At 28.6% G+C, this 15,277-nt stretch overlaps 3 protein-coding genes across 6 annotated transcripts; 1 reads left to right on the top strand and 2 right to left on the bottom strand.

The window, feature by feature from the left end:
• Positions 1-21: 21 nt before the first annotated feature.
• Blos4 (biogenesis of lysosome-related organelles complex 1 subunit 4) lies at positions 22-973 on the bottom strand. Its single transcript, XM_014424071.3, has 4 exons — positions 814-973; positions 660-731; positions 370-582; positions 22-297 (listed from the first exon to the last, which is right to left on the bottom strand). The coding sequence occupies exons 1-4, from the start codon at positions 892-894 to the stop codon at positions 211-213; spliced, it is 453 nt and encodes a 150-aa protein (XP_014279557.1). The 5' UTR covers positions 895-973; the 3' UTR covers positions 22-210.
• Positions 974-2,051: 1,078 nt separating this feature from the next.
• On the top strand, positions 2,052-9,116 carry Nek2. Its single transcript, XM_024364319.2, has 5 exons — positions 2,052-2,502; positions 2,587-2,744; positions 2,866-3,106; positions 3,373-3,512; positions 6,024-9,116. Exons 1-5 carry the CDS (start codon positions 2,353-2,355, stop codon positions 6,853-6,855), a joined length of 1,521 nt encoding a protein of 506 aa, XP_024220087.2. The 5' UTR covers positions 2,052-2,352; the 3' UTR covers positions 6,856-9,116.
• ND-MNLL (NADH dehydrogenase (ubiquinone) MNLL subunit) lies at positions 8,890-14,229 on the bottom strand. Of its 4 annotated transcripts, none has more exons than XM_024364327.2 (3): positions 14,081-14,229; positions 13,781-13,986; positions 8,890-9,189 (listed from the first exon to the last, which is right to left on the bottom strand). In XM_024364327.2, exon 3 carries the CDS (start codon positions 9,186-9,188, stop codon positions 9,018-9,020), a length of 171 nt encoding a protein of 56 aa, XP_024220095.1. In that variant the 5' UTR covers position 9,189; positions 13,781-13,986; positions 14,081-14,229; the 3' UTR covers positions 8,890-9,017. The 4 variants fall into 4 exon arrangements, with proteins under 4 accessions (XP_024220095.1, XP_024220093.1, XP_024220094.1 ...); XM_024364325.2 differs by having other exon boundaries at positions 13,792-13,986; positions 14,081-14,228; XM_024364326.2 differs by lacking the exon at positions 13,781-13,986 and having other exon boundaries at positions 14,081-14,172.
• Positions 14,230-15,277: the final 1,048 nt, after the last annotated feature.

Raw genomic sequence — 15,277 nt, 5'->3', positions numbered from 1 at the left:
CGGCTCAGTTTCTACACAAAAATATCATGAAACTTTTTTTTAATATCACTGAATACAAAATAAGTACAGAACATCAAATACAGTAATAAATTACAAAATTCATAAATCCTATTTAAATCTCTGATATTGATATTTCAAAATAACAAATTCGTTTACAATATATAATAATTTTATAAAAAAAATAATCATTCCGTGAACATCCAGCAAAAATTATTTTAAAAAATCTTTGGTAGTAAACAACTCCGGAGGTTCAAATTTGGCCCGAGTTCTTTCTTGTGGTTCTGTATTTGTCCGCCTCTATAAACAGAAATATAAAATTAACCTCAATTTAAATAAACCATAGTTAATTTTTAAAATATCAATACTTACAAAAAAAGGTTTTAAGAAATGCTTCAATTTTCCCTCAGTGGAAATACCAAGATCAGACTCTGCTTTATCAACAAGTGCCTCAACTCTATATACATCCTGTTTTATTCTCGCCACCATAAACTCAAGCTTTTTAACTTTTTCAAAGAGAACCTGCAAATCATCTCTGGAACTCAATAGAGAATTACATTTTTGTACACTAGATTCCGCGCGAACCTACAAAATAATCTCTAATTATTAAAGTTTTTTCAGGGTAAGAAGAAAAAATAAATAAAAATAAGTATTGAACTAACCATATCAATTAAACTGGAATATTCATCCAAACGAGTAAGTGTTTCATCAATGGATTCTTCAATTGTTTTTACCTACAATAGACGAATGTGTCTATCAATAGATAAGAAAACAAAACAATTATTTAAAATTATCAAATTTTATTGATATTCTAACCCCACAAGACATGTCAACTTTCAAATAACCAGCATACTGGTCGATTAGTAATCCTGCCTCTTCAGACATGTCTAATTTCATGAATAAGAATTCCTATGAATCAAAATATAATTTAATAATAAAGAACACTCATATAGCACAGGTTTGTTTACAAAGGCAAAGAAGTCCGAAGAATTAAATCAGTAAGCATAAACATTACGATGATAAAGATTCTACTTTCTTTAAAAATCGTTATAAACCTACAAAACCTATGTGTTTTAATAAATTATTTTAATTGTTCAAAGGTATTTAAACCTATTAGATATTATTTTTATGATCAGTTATCTTGGGGTAGCTAAAAAAGGAAAGGAAATACAGTAACATAAAAAAGAAAACCAATTTCCACTAATGCAGCCTATGCTACTATAAAAATAATAAAATAAAAACCAAAGCAGTTATTCAACCATTAAATCAAATCTTGGTGTCGAATCTGCAAGAAAGGTTGTTGAAGAAAACTGTCTGAGGTTATGTGGAAACGTACAGATCTTCAGGCCATTTCCTTTTTAATTGTTTAAAAGGAGGTAATGAAAGTAATGAAATATATGTATGTATAAAACGAGCCGTTTCCTTTATTTTCAGTCTTGTATGAGGATTCCAAGTTAGTTGTTTGTCCATATGTATTTTAATTCTCCAGTTTTGGCACAATTCTTCAAGGGAATTTACGTTAGATTGGAGGGTTAGGGACACATTGGATTAGTCATTATTCACTGATAATACACATGAAGACAGCTTTGGGATCGGTTTGAATGTCAGCTGTACAAACTTTGTAAAGGACAGGTCCAAGGATACTACCCTGAGGTAAACCAACAGACTTAGAAAAGAGGGCACTATTGACAATTTGACTATAGATAATTTCCACGGGGATATAAATAAATCAATATAAGAGCGCGCGATCTTGAATACTATTTTAGATATGGAGCTCTTCTGCTCTCTACAGCTTCATTCTTTAACAATAAAGGGGTGTTAATTTTTCCTTTCACTTACCTAAGACGATAAAACAAAAATGTATGTATGAATAAAAAATGATGAAAACTTAAAATTAATTCTTTATGACATTTGTCAATAATAGAAAGTAAATGTCGAATCTGCCATAATTATTTTTAGTTTAACTGTCCCCATAATTATTCCCATGGTTTAGTTTAACTTTGAACAATAAAATGAAGTTTGTATTACTTACATATATAACCTCTATGTTTGCTGAGCATGTATGAAAAATCTGTAATATTGCTATCCATAAAGAATCAATAACCAAGTAATTAATTACTTAATAGTATAATCTATTTTGGTTCTATATTTTTTTTGGCTTAATTTTTAATAAAAATTTTTGAGTGCATTTATACATTTATTTTGGAAGCCCAAAAACCGTTAAGCAGCAGGTGGTTCTCAAATTCAAGTTCAAAAGAAGCGGTTTTTTTATTTTAACCCTTGATAGGCGAAATGTTTGATCTTTTATTTATATTTACAAGTCGCATTTAGTTATAAGTTGCTATGAATTGAATCATGTCTCAAAAACTAGACGACTTTGATGTAATTTCTGTAGTAGGGACAGGTTCATTTGGTACCTGTTATAAAATTCGACACAAATTCAGTAAAGAATTCTATGTTTGGAAAGCTATTGACTATGGAAAACTATCTGAAGAAAAGAAAAAAGTAACCGTTACTGCAATTTAATATTTGAATGTGCTATTGTTTCAAATGAAAGTCATTTAATGTAATTTATGACTGATATTTCAGCTCCTGGTTTCTGAAGTAAATTTGTTAAGCCAATTACATCATCCTAACATTGTTGAATATTTTGACAGAATAATAAGGAAAGAAACTTCTACTTTATACATAATAATGGAATGGTGTCAAGGAGGTGACTTGAGTGCCCTTATCAAGACTTGTAGAATGTAAGAAACCTTTTAATATTAATTTTCTTTCTCAATTATGTATTACTTGATGATTGTTACAATAGATCAAGCCTCAATTTGCCAATATCAATTATAATTTTATATCAGAAATTTATTTTAGTGAAAATAAGAAATTTGACGAAAGTTTCATATGGAAAGCCCTCTATCAAATTAGCAAAGCTCTGCAAGTTTGTCACACAAAGCTCCCTCAGATGACATTATTGCATAGAGATATCAAACCTGCCAATATCTTCATTGATTCTAAAGGAAATTTCAAACTTGGTGATTTCGGTTTGGCCCAGAGTGAAGATGATTGTAATACATCTGACAATATTGTTGGTACTCCATATTACATGAGTCCAGTGAGTGAATTAGTGATATGATTTAAATAAAACAAGTTACTTAAATTATTTGTTATGCGCTAAGTGTTATTCCGTGGTACCATTAATGTTCTACTGTAAAGTAATTTTAACATTTTTTTCTTGTTCTGTTTAAACTTTACAACACAAATTAGTAGATTCTAATATGAATAAAATTAATGTAAGACTGCTGGTGAATTTGCTTTATATTAATAGTGTAAGAAATTTATAATCAAGTTTTATAAAGTAAATATTTTTATTTATAACAGGAAATAATTAGAGGAAGGAAGTATGACAGAAAATCAGATATTTGGGCTCTGGGATGTTTAATTTATGAACTTTGTTCCCTCATCCCTCCATTTAGAGGTGTTACATTACAAGAGCTGGTTTTAAACATTAAGGCAGGAAGGTAAAGAATTAAATTGGTTGTATTTTTTTGATAGTAGATGATAGAACTATGCCTCATACTACAGAATAAATAATTAGGATTTAAACATTATAATTTTTTCAAGTAATCTTTTGAAAAATAACATGGAAATACCATTTTATCAGAAGTATTACTATCCTAATATCATAAATTATAAAATAAAATTAGCTTTTGTTAAATTATTAATTTAACAGATATTAACCATTCTCGTTTCTATATTCTACCTTAGCTTGTCAAATGAAGAGATCATCATCCGTTTTAGCAATTAAAGTTTTTAATTCAGTTTTAAAAGAAAAGGATAAAACGTTTAGACATAAAATTTATAAACTATAAATGAAAGTAATACAGGGTGTAATTTAAAGGAATTATAAAAATAAAGGAAACAGAACTGTACAAAATGAAAAATATGAAAGTTTGTTGAACTGACTAAATTATGTGATCTGTGATTATTAAAAAATATGTGAACATAGTTTGAAAGGCGATGCAGTGTTTTATGAAGGGAAAAACAAATACTCTGTAAACAAAAAATTGGTGGGGTTTCATGGGAAGCTTTATATCTCACTCGCCTCTTATTTTGACTAATACTATAGAATACTACATTCTAGCAACTCCCATCAGATCTCCTTTTCCTAAAGATGGTCCAATTGTTTGTGTCAAAACATTGGCTTTAATATTAAAAAAATATAATGATTGAGTCCTGATTATTTATTCCATGATAATATTTTTAAAAGTACTTTTATCATATTTTTTCAATTTATGAGTATTGTGTCTTTTAGGTTCAAAATAAAAATGATCTGAGTGACTCCGGAAAAAAGTTCTAGTTAATACATTACTCACCTTAATCAAAGGGGTAGGAACTAGTCATGAGGTCTGATTTAGGTTTTAGTAGTATCTAGGGAGGTACTGTGGTCTGAATTAAGCTTCTACGACCTAATTTATCTTCTTATTTTGACTTTATTCATAAATTATTTATTTTATGAATCCACAGTTTCTATCTCGACCAAGCTCTTTGACTTTTTATTCAAGAAAAATTATATATGCTAAGCCAGGATTTGAGTTTTTGTTATGTGTTTTTAGGCATCAATAATCAGCCTGTTAAAGACTGTGTTCCCAGAAAAAAACTTCCATTCTTGAAACAAACCTTTAGATTTTTTTTGTCTAGAGGATATTAAGATTTTGCTAATACATATATTTATCAAGTTTCCATTTCATGAATTTTATTTTAATTTTTAGATATTTTAATCCAGTGAATATTGACATTTTCCTCATAGATCTATTAAGTTACTAGTATTCCATCTGGAATGAGTGATATAAAATGTTCTACATACTCATTTATTGGATTATAAAATGAGTTCATAACGTTTTTCAATATTTCAATTTAATCCTCCTTGTTTATAGAATCATATATACTTGGTCAATAATGTTTACATATTCTAAAAAAGGATTAGTTAAGGTGCTTTTATGCATCAGTTTGAACCAAGATTCCTTATCTTTAAGTGCTATTTTGCTTGCCAAAATGGAAGAGAAAAAGAAAATTAATTTTCGTCATTTAATGATTTCTGAAAAAGAAAATCTGCTGCAGCCGGGTAACAAAATTTGCAGTGTGTATGGTGATGATGCCTTAGGAGAAAGCACCATCCATAAGTGGTTTACTCGGTTCAGAAATGGAAATTTTGACTTGGAAGATGCAAAGCAATCGGGTCGTCCTTCATCAGTAGATGACCAAATTCAAGCATTGGTCACAGATAACCCTCACTCTATGACATGGGATATCGCAGAAACACTTAACATATCTCATGCAAATGTCTCAGATCATTTGGGGGCTGCGGGATATGTTTCTCAAAGTGATATATGGGTTCCTCACAATTTGATGGAAAAGGATTTATTGGACCACATGTCCAATGTTAATGATCCATTTTTAAAAATGTGTGATCCTCCCCCACCCTATTCACCAGACCTTGCTCCAACAGATTTTCACTTATTTCGGGCCCTTCATAACTCTCTTAATGGGAAAAACTTTAATTCGCCCGAGGACTGCAAATCGCACATGGAGGAGTTCATTGTGCAAAAATCTGAGTTCTGGGAGGACGAAACTAAAATATTACCTGAAAGATGGTAACATTTAATAGATCAAAATGGTTCATATATAATTGATTAAAAATATTTACAAGAATCAAAGTTTTTATTGAAATCACTAGTGAAAAACGCTACAAACTTATTTTAAAACTCACTACATTACTATATCGGTTCATTAATCTTCAAGATCAAGTATTAAAATCTATCTGATTTTGAGAACAAAAAAGCTATATTAAATTGTTTTTCTTTATTTTTTGAAACATATTCATACCTAATCTAATTGAAGGAAATATTCACATCTGATTGCTATATCCTAAAAGAATTTTTAAATATTTATTTGTTGTCCTGTGATTCACTGTTTAAAATAAGCTGCAATATTAATATTTTAACTAACTTTTAGTTTTCTATTTGTTTAAGGTATCCTCCTATTCCAGAATTCTATTCTGAGCATTTACACACGATCGTAACTTTCATGTTAACTGTTAAAAGAGAATTTAGACCAACTGTAGAAATGATAATACACCATCCATTAGTGGTTGTCCATGTAACTCCAGAATTGCATACAGCTAACAAGCCTTCTCAGATGAAATATAAAGAAAGATCAGAAGAAAAAATTCAAGAATTGAAAGATTTATCAAAAGGGATTAGTAATATAAGTTTATCTCAAAGAAATCCAGAAGACATAAGTGAAGCTTTATTTAAAGAGAGGTGGATAAATCGCTTAGAAAATTTAAGAGAAAGGGAATCTAAACTTAGAGAGAGAGAAGAGCTATTATCTCTAAAGGAGGAATCATTGAATAACAAGGAAAAATACTTATCACTCCTAGAAAAGAGAACAAAAGAAAGAATGACACAAGCTCAACTTTATTTAAATAGGAAAAAAGGGAAACTATCAAATAGTATTGAAGACATGAGCGATATATCAGCTGATCCAGGTGATACCAGTATTCTTCCGACTAGTGCTAAATTCAACCCATCTGGTCTGCCCAAGCCCTGCTTTTTAAGATTGTCTTCGAGCAGAAAAACTGTTGCTTCAAAACATGTTCACTTTGAAAGGAAACCATTAAAGGAAAGTGGGGCTAATGTGCAACATTTTGCTGGAGATAAATTTCAAAAACAATATTTCATGGACCCAAGGATTGAAGAAATGATGTGGTTAGAACAAAAAAGAAATAATTTTCAAATCAGACAATTTGAATCTACAAATAAAGAAAATGTCAGTACATTCAAGAATAAAAAAACTAAGTGATTCAATAAATTGAGTAATAATGATTAAAATTAAAGTATTACTAGTAAAAAAACATTAAGGCTGTTGTTTTCAGTATTATTTTTCAAGTTTACACATCATTCATTATAAAATTGATCCAATGATGTGTTTGGAATAGTTTTCAAGCCTAATCACTTGGAATCTACAAATGAAGAAAACTTTAGAACTAAAAAAAAATATTATTAAAGGTACTCAAAGGTGATAAAACTTATATAGGGTTAGTAAAAAATGTTAAGGCTTTCAGTATTATACTTATGAAGATTGTACGACTTTTTAATGTTATAAAGTAGTTAAAAATAATTAATGCTATTATGGTACATAATACAATTATTTATCATTTTAGCAAAGAAGCAAGATCCCTTTCATGTCTTGTACTTAGGTCTGAAATATAAACATGAAAAAATGTTAGCTTGTACTCTTTGATATTAACATCATTTGACACACACACGCGCCTGTGTGAACTGGTGAGAATGAATGTGGCATAAGTCACTTGTCATTTATATTAAGATATAAAATGTTTTGTAAACATATTTGAATGACATACGTACATGGAATAAAAGAAAAGTAACTTACTCCACATTCATTCTCACAGACTCATTTGGACTTTCAGGTAAATTTTACAAAAACCTCCCATTAACTAGGTTTTAAAATTAGAATTAGAATAATATTTATTAGAAACCTGTTAAAATTGTCCTTAAATTTTAAATTGTATGAGACACCAGATTGTATGAAATGTCTATCCTAGTTATCTAGTGATATAATAAATATGTTTCTTATTTCTTAAGAAACACTTAAAACGTCATTACTGTTTGTTTTAATATATGTTTAACAATGTATTTATTAAATTATTAGGAAACTGTTTATTCAAATTTATTTTTTTATACAATGAAATATTTAATATATATGTATATATAGTTGACCGTAAAAATTGATATATAAGAAGATGGTCAGGGTTGCGGTCAAAAGAGAAACAAAAATAGTTTACTGGAAGATTTTAGATTGACCGTGTGTAAAGATGAAAGGAATATGGTCCGGGTGCGGTCAAGAAAAACTCAAATAGTAGAAATATACTATTTTAATGAGCCAACGTTTCGCCCCACGTTGCAGGGCTTCTTCAGGGCTAAAAAAGATACAAACACATAGTTACAAAAGGAAAACAAAAACATAAGTGTAAAATAACAGGGGTATAAAATGTAAAAAAGTAAGATATAATAAGAAAAATTAAAGGTAGTAAATAGTAAATGTAAAGGGTAATAGTAACAAATAGATAACAAAAGAAATATTAAAGAACATACAAATAAAGAGATGTAAAAAGAAAAAAGAATACAAATCAAATGATGAGACAGAATGCATAGCTATTTCAAAATAGGTATGCATTCTGTCTCATCATTTGATTTGTATTCTTTTTTCTTTTTACATCTCTTTATTTGTATGTTCTTTAATATTTCTTTTGTTATCTATTTGTTACTATTACCCTTTACATTTACTATTTACTACCTTTAATTTTTCTTATTATATCTTACTTTTTTACATTTTATACCCCTGTTATTTTACACTTATGTTTTTGTTTTCCTTTTGTAACTATGTGTTTGTATCTTTTTTAGCCCTGAAGAAGCCCTGCAACGTGGGGCGATACGTTGGCTCATTAAAATAGTATATTTCTACTATTTGAGTTTTTCTTGACCGCACCCGGACCATATTCCTTTCAAAAATAGTTTACAACTATTTATTTTCCGACGTTTCGCCCAACTCTGCAGGGCTTCATCAGGGTTGTTCAACCGATTGCTTTGAACAGCCCTGATGAAGCCCTACAAAGTGGGGCGAAACGTCAGAAAATAAATAATTGTAAACTATTTTTGTTTCTCTTTTGACCGCAACCCTGACCATCTTCTTATATATAGAAATATTTAATAGTTTGTGCCATAGTTTTTAATGTTAAGTTTTACAAGAATACATTAACTGAAAATTAAAATGTTTAATGGTAACAATATACTTAAAGGAAAAAAAGAAGACAAATTAAGAAAACAAATGTACTTATGAAGGTTTATTTTTATTTACAATAATCAAACACCCAATTTAGGGTTTACATTGTACCTGACTAATAAATAAATGTATTTTTAAGCAGATGAATTTACTTTCCACTATCATGGCCAAGAAGGTTTCTCTCCGGGTGCTAACACCCTACCATAAAGGGCACTTTTATCTCTAAATCGAACCATTCTCGATGATTCAAAATCATCAATATATTTTCCAATTAAAAAACCAGTAAGAGGGAACACCACAAGCCAATATTGTTTGTAGATACTTAAAGACATCCTAAAATAAAATAAAATGACATTAAAAATTTATCCAACACCAGTTTTTAATCACCTAAATAACTTAAATCTTCATTTTATTTAACCAATAATGACATAAAAACTAACTTAATTTAAATGAATAATCTTTACAAATTGATGAACAGAGGAAACAACTAAATCTTCTAATATTAAATGTTGAATCATATTCTAATATCTTATTTCTTCTTTTGAGCCTCATCCACAATAGTTTATGTACTTAGAATCTTAAACTGCTATTTTAGTACAAGGATGAATCAATAAAGTGCACGTTTGTTTAACAACAAATTTTATAATTCATAAGATCCCATTGTCCTGAATGTAAAAATAGTTAAACACCTTAACTCATATTAATTCTATTTGATCAAAAATATCTTATTTCAGATCTGCATAATTGCCAATTCTAAGGTAAACAACAGGAGTCCCAGTATTTTTTTAAAAGAACTAATCTTTTTCTTTTCTAACAAAACATATCCAGCCTAAAATGTACTATAGGGATGCATATAAGAAACATTCTATGGTACGTCCGCAATACATTACTGAAACTTAAGCCTGTAGACATATCTGGCTAGGTGCCATTGTATCATTACACATAATTTCAAATATTTGTTTCATCAACTACTGTGTTCTAGTAGAAGATGAAGATCTCGTATTCGCCTGGTTTGAGTCATCTGCATTAATTTAATATAATTTCAAGGATAAAATTTACCTAATGGTACTTCCGATAATTATTATTTTGGAGTGAGAAAAGTCAGGTGAAATAAGTGAGAGTTATACATGCATTGATGTAATTGAAGAGTACCAGTGGGAAAATTCTGATAGGTCATGTTAGGACTTAATGTGACTAGCTATCTCACTTCAAGGTGATGCAGCAATAGTGTCCACATGATTTGTAGGAGATCCATAAATGTCTTACAGTAAAAGTAAAGCAAATTTATGCCATTCATCAGGAGAATGATTCACTCTGTTTACAAAAAAATCATGCCAATAGTAGGAGGGAAAAGACTTCTTACTTCAATGTTCTTTACTAAGTCTACTATATATTTACCAAGATTCTATAAAATTCCACCCTTGTATAAATCCTGATAAAATTACCAATATCCTATTCGCCTTCAACTCCTTCCTTTAAGTGGTCATTTATTTCACACTACTTATTTAGCAATTTTACTCAATAAACCTTCAATTTCATTTTTTTCCCCCCTACCTTATTTATTCTGACTAAACGGGCTTTCATAGTTAGGTATACATGCCGGTAACAATTTCAGCTTGATTTAACATATTTTACTTCATAACTTATTTACAATTACAAAAATTGTATCCATCTTCACTGAATTCTCTAAAATCACTTACCGTCCCCTTATACAGATCACTACCTTACATCCCATTTCTTTCCAATAACATATATAAATACTTACGTTCCTCTATCCCCAAACTCCGACTTGCCTTCAGATTCCTCAACAAACTTTCCTTTATCTACTCACATCTTAAAAATCCTATTGTCTACAATACCATTCTCATGTTTTATACCATCACTCATTTATTAAGCTCAACTATACTTTCTGCCCTTTCCTTTTCGTGGTTATTTATTTCACACTAGTTATTTTGCAATTTTACTCGATAAACCTTCAATTTCATTTTTTTTTTCCCTACCTTATTTATTTTATCCAAACAGGCTTGCATAGTTAGTTATACATTCCGGTAACAATTTCAGCTTGGTTATTTTTTCTTTTTCCCCATTCCCACATATATCTTCTATCTCGTTCCTTCCTTATTCACTTTTCCGGGCATTCTATATTTATTTAAAATTATTATTGTTTTACTTATCTTTTATCCATTGTATCATATATTCCGCTTTCTTTCTTGCAAATTGTATCATACATTACATTATGTTGATTTAAATGATTTATCGTTATTTTTAGGCATATATATTATATTATGATAATTCAATTACTCATCATTAACATTTTCTTACAGACCTTTCATTATCTTTATTTACTTATTTACTTGAAATAAAGATTATTTTATTTTTTATCATTTATTTTGTATACTTCACACCTCTACAATATTATATTTTGTCTTCTATTAGTATCAACAACTATCTACTTAATTTATTGTAATGTATGTTTCCAAATTTTTTTAATATTTTTCTTTGCATTAAGATTGAGATATCACATCTAGTTTTTCATCCCTGAAACATATATTCAGGTCGAAACATCGGCATATTGTGCATTAGTGTATCTTTGCTGGCCACACTCCCCTCCCCCCTCCAACCATCTCCTCATAACTACGGTCAACTATTAACACCTCATCATTTTTTTTTTTACAATAAATTAAATTTCCTTTATATCGACACTTAATTTCTAATACAAATGCTGAAAAAAAAAATATGATTTTATAAATTATTATTTCAAGTAAGACTTTTTGTTTTAATTTAAAATTGTTAAAAAAGCTAAGTATACACGGATACAGTTGAGCCTCACCCAAAATAATTATCTATTAAATTGTAAAAATAATCATATCAAAACAAGTTATATTTAGTTTTAGCTTTGAAAATACCTATGTGAGACAAGAACATTGTCTTATTAAAGACTTAAGAAATTATAGGGTTTGATACTATAACATGATCTTGATCTTATCCTAATATACAACCTTATCGTATCAAATTGACCTTATCATATCAAACTCTAGGAGGATTTGATACATGGGATAGATATAAGGTCTTTTACTTTCTCAAACTAAAATTGATTTAAATAAATCATCTTGTATGCCAGGGCTGAGAAAAAAAAAACATTTTTGTCTTACGTTCTTAGGAATTTTTGATAAACTAATACAACTTTTTGATTAGAGTTAGTATAAATTATTTTAGTCCATGAAAAACTAAATACATGCTTTATATTTAAAAAAATTATCTCTGCTTTTTAGAAAATATCAGCCCCAATCAATACTAACCTAGGAATTCAATTAAAATATTACTAAATAATGTGAGATCAATAAATAAAATTATCAAGATGATTTAATAAGAAATTAATAAATATAATTATTAAAAGAAAAGAAAATAGTAAACAAAATCCATATATTTTTACTGAATAGTGATTAGATTAAGTAAATAAAAAGTTAATAGTACAATATAAAAAAATAGAGTAATGAAATAAGGAATTTTTACGCTCCTTAACTATGAAGTTAAGAAATTTTCTCTTTCTCTACTGGCATGATCTGAAGGGAAAGAGAGCTCAGCATTCTACTGATGTGTAACATCAGTTTGCTCTACTTTTAACAATCTTGTTGTGAATGATACAATAAACTCTCAATTAAACAACCCCTGATTAACCGTTTTTTTTTCCTTTTAAACTTAAACTGGTGAGGTATGTTCAATAGACTTCAGAACCCGATCATAGTTCTATAAATTGGTAATAGACAGCTTAATGGTAATAGATACTTCCTGGCTAAACATGAATAATGTTAGAAACTTTTTTCAATCAGTTATCTTCCAGTTCTGTCTGTAGCTACAGCTACTCAGGTCAGACAGAGCCCAACATTATTACCCAGATATTTCATTTAAAAATTTACAGTGGTGACTACAAAATCAATTTCACACCTACGATTATTTTTTATGTTAAAAGATATAACTGTAATTCTTCTAAATCCCAGTCATCATGATAATAAATGTAATGATGTTACTAGAAAGCCCAGATATGATGACTGAATACAATTCCACAGAGTTTTCAAATCAATACTCATGACCAAAATTAATTTTGACTTAAAAGTTTATAGTACTTTAATTCAATGCTATAAGGCTAATCAAAATTGCTGAGATAAATTAGCTCATTACGATTATAACAGAACATAAAAAATGTATATAGAAAAGCAATCGAGTTTCAAATGTTATAAAATTCATACAAAAAGATCCCTGTTTAGTTAGGAAACAACCATGGTGTCCTTGGTATATGGAGTATAAACTAATTAGCCACACTATAAAAGAACATAATGAAAACTTAAAACTAGGATTTGTGTATTAACCTTTAATTCTTTATATCATGGCATATCATAAAAAACAGTAATCCCAATTAGAAAAGTAATTCAGCAATTTAAAATTAAAAGTCTAGAATGATTTTTAAGTAATAACTATTATTCATTTCTTTGATATCACTTTAACCTTGACTAAATAATTATGTTAAAAAAATCTGTGTGTACCACAATAAAATTTGTAATTATAAAAAATAGAATAGAAATAAAAACGAATAAAACTTCATTACGCTTTTTTGGGGCTAAAATCTCCTAAAAATACAATCGATATGTGACTGGTTTGGATTTAGAGTTATGAATTAAATACCAGTCCCTTGCCTTCTGTATTACGACTACTTCACTTGATTAAAATAACACAAAAGTAGAACTGAAATTAAAATTTTATAAAATAAAAAATGGGCAATTCCAGGCATTTCAATCCCCTAAATTCTTTAATAGACTTACCAACTTACCGAAAACTATACTCCAAGTAAGAAATAAAAATTATCAGTTGTTTTAAGATAACTTTGACATATTAATTAAATTAACACCAGATAATATAAATAATATACCTTCCCCTTACTTAATGGATCTAGCTAAATTCACTTCTTTTATTCAATAATTTCTGGTTAGTTTTCCAATTCTGTGTATGGCTATAATCTGAGTAAATAGAAGTAAACACAAGCACAGGAAAAAGTATACTAAAGCCGTATTTCTTCAAGAAACCGCTCACTCTTAATACCTCATTTGCCATATATATAAATATATACCTCAACTCCTAAAAAAATATAGAGGCATTTCCAAACAAGTACTTGACTAAATTAATGTGATAAAATCAATAATAAAAATGAATCCTAAGTATACTTACTGACCTAGACTTTTCAAGTTAGCAACCAAATTCTTGGTTAACCCATAGAGTAAAATATTACTGATAAGCAAGGAGATTCGTTTTTAGAAATTAAAGGAACTAATGATTTGGTCTTAACAAGAAATAATAGAGATTTATTCATATATAATATAATATATGAATATATGAGAATATAGTTAAAATATAGTTTACAGGAATATATTAATAACATAAATATAGATCTGTGGCATTTGTCTAAATGTTCTTCATTGAAGCCTTTTGGAATCTAATTATCATTAGTGTTTTAGGGATTTGGAAAATACTCCATGAAAAATAATTTTAATCCTATTAAGTATCTATTATATTTCCTCGTATATCTTGAAACAGACCAACCTTCTTTTCACACAAAAAAAATACGTATAGCTTCGAATACTTCCGGTATTGTTTTCAATTCACTGTTTCCAAAAATATAATTTCTTAATCTTACTTTCAATTTAATTATTAATATTGAAGATCTTTGTACATAACATTAAAAAGTCTTGAGTTTTTGGAGCTTTTCTTTATAAAATTACCAATCTTCTCCGTATTGTTGAGAACGAGTTACAATTCTTCTGGAAGGTGCTTTGATATTAAAAATATTGTAATTGTTAGACGCAATCACAAATACTGTAATTATGATAAGTAATTGCTATTCATCTTAAACAATTACTGTAATTATAATTGCGTGTTACAATTACTTTCTGAGGTAAGAAATCGCACTTACAATTACTTATTAACCCTTAGTAATTGCAATTACAATTACAATCACATGTAATTGAACTCATATGTGAATTCAATTTATTTTTGTGAAGGTATTTCTGATGAGTAGATTTGAGAAATAACAGCGTACTATTATTTTGAAAAAGTCCATGTGCAGACTTCAATTTAACATTTCGGATTCCTAAGGGTTTCTTTATATTTGTTCAGATGCGTACAAAATGAAAAGGCTATAAATTTTTAAATGGCGCGCTGGAGTTTCGATTTGTTTAAACTTTTCCTGTTCCTAACATATTTAAGTCCCTTAATGTCTTTTTGTATATACAGAAAATAAAATCGTTTTGATGATTGTGCGTTTGTGAATTGATTTATTTTAACTTTTAGTATTTATAAAATATTAAGATCCCCTTATACATAATTATTTGGAGTAGCTCAAAATTAAACTAAAATCAATTTTATGATTGTG

The sequence above is a fragment of the Halyomorpha halys genome, unplaced genomic scaffold (assembly GCF_000696795.3).
Source record: "Halyomorpha halys isolate HHAL.00 unplaced genomic scaffold, Hhal_1.1 Scaffold452.1, whole genome shotgun sequence".
Lineage (NCBI taxonomy): Eukaryota > Metazoa > Arthropoda > Insecta > Hemiptera > Pentatomidae > Halyomorpha > Halyomorpha halys.
Note: the sequence above shows the minus strand (reverse complement) of the source record. Positions and strands in the feature narration are given on the sequence as shown.

What these genes read in the sequence shown, in the direction of transcription:
- Nek2 (XM_024364319.2), top strand. Translation starts at nt 2,353, where the DNA reads ATGTCTCAAAAACTAGACGACTTTGATGTAATTTCTGTAGTAGGGACA. An exon ending in TATCTGAAGAAAAGAAAAAA is followed by an intron (nt 2,503 to 2,586) that starts GTAACCGTTACT and finishes CTGATATTTCAG; the next exon opens with CTCCTGGTTTCTGAAGTAAA. An exon ending in CTCCATATTACATGAGTCCA is followed by an intron (nt 3,107 to 3,372) that starts GTGAGTGAATTA and finishes TATTTATAACAG; the next exon opens with GAAATAATTAGAGGAAGGAA.
- Blos4 (XM_014424071.3), bottom strand. Translation starts at nt 894, where the DNA reads ATGAAATTAGACATGTCTGAAGAGGCAGGATTACTAATCGACCAGTAT. An exon ending in AAGTTGACATGTCTTGTGGG is followed by an intron (nt 732 to 813) that starts GTTAGAATATCA and finishes CGTCTATTGTAG; the next exon opens with GTAAAAACAATTGAAGAATC. An exon ending in ATTTCTTAAAACCTTTTTTT is followed by an intron (nt 298 to 369) that starts GTAAGTATTGAT and finishes TTCTGTTTATAG; the next exon opens with AGGCGGACAAATACAGAACC.
- ND-MNLL (XM_024364327.2), bottom strand. Translation starts at nt 9,188, where the DNA reads ATGTCTTTAAGTATCTACAAACAATATTGGCTTGTGGTGTTCCCTCTT.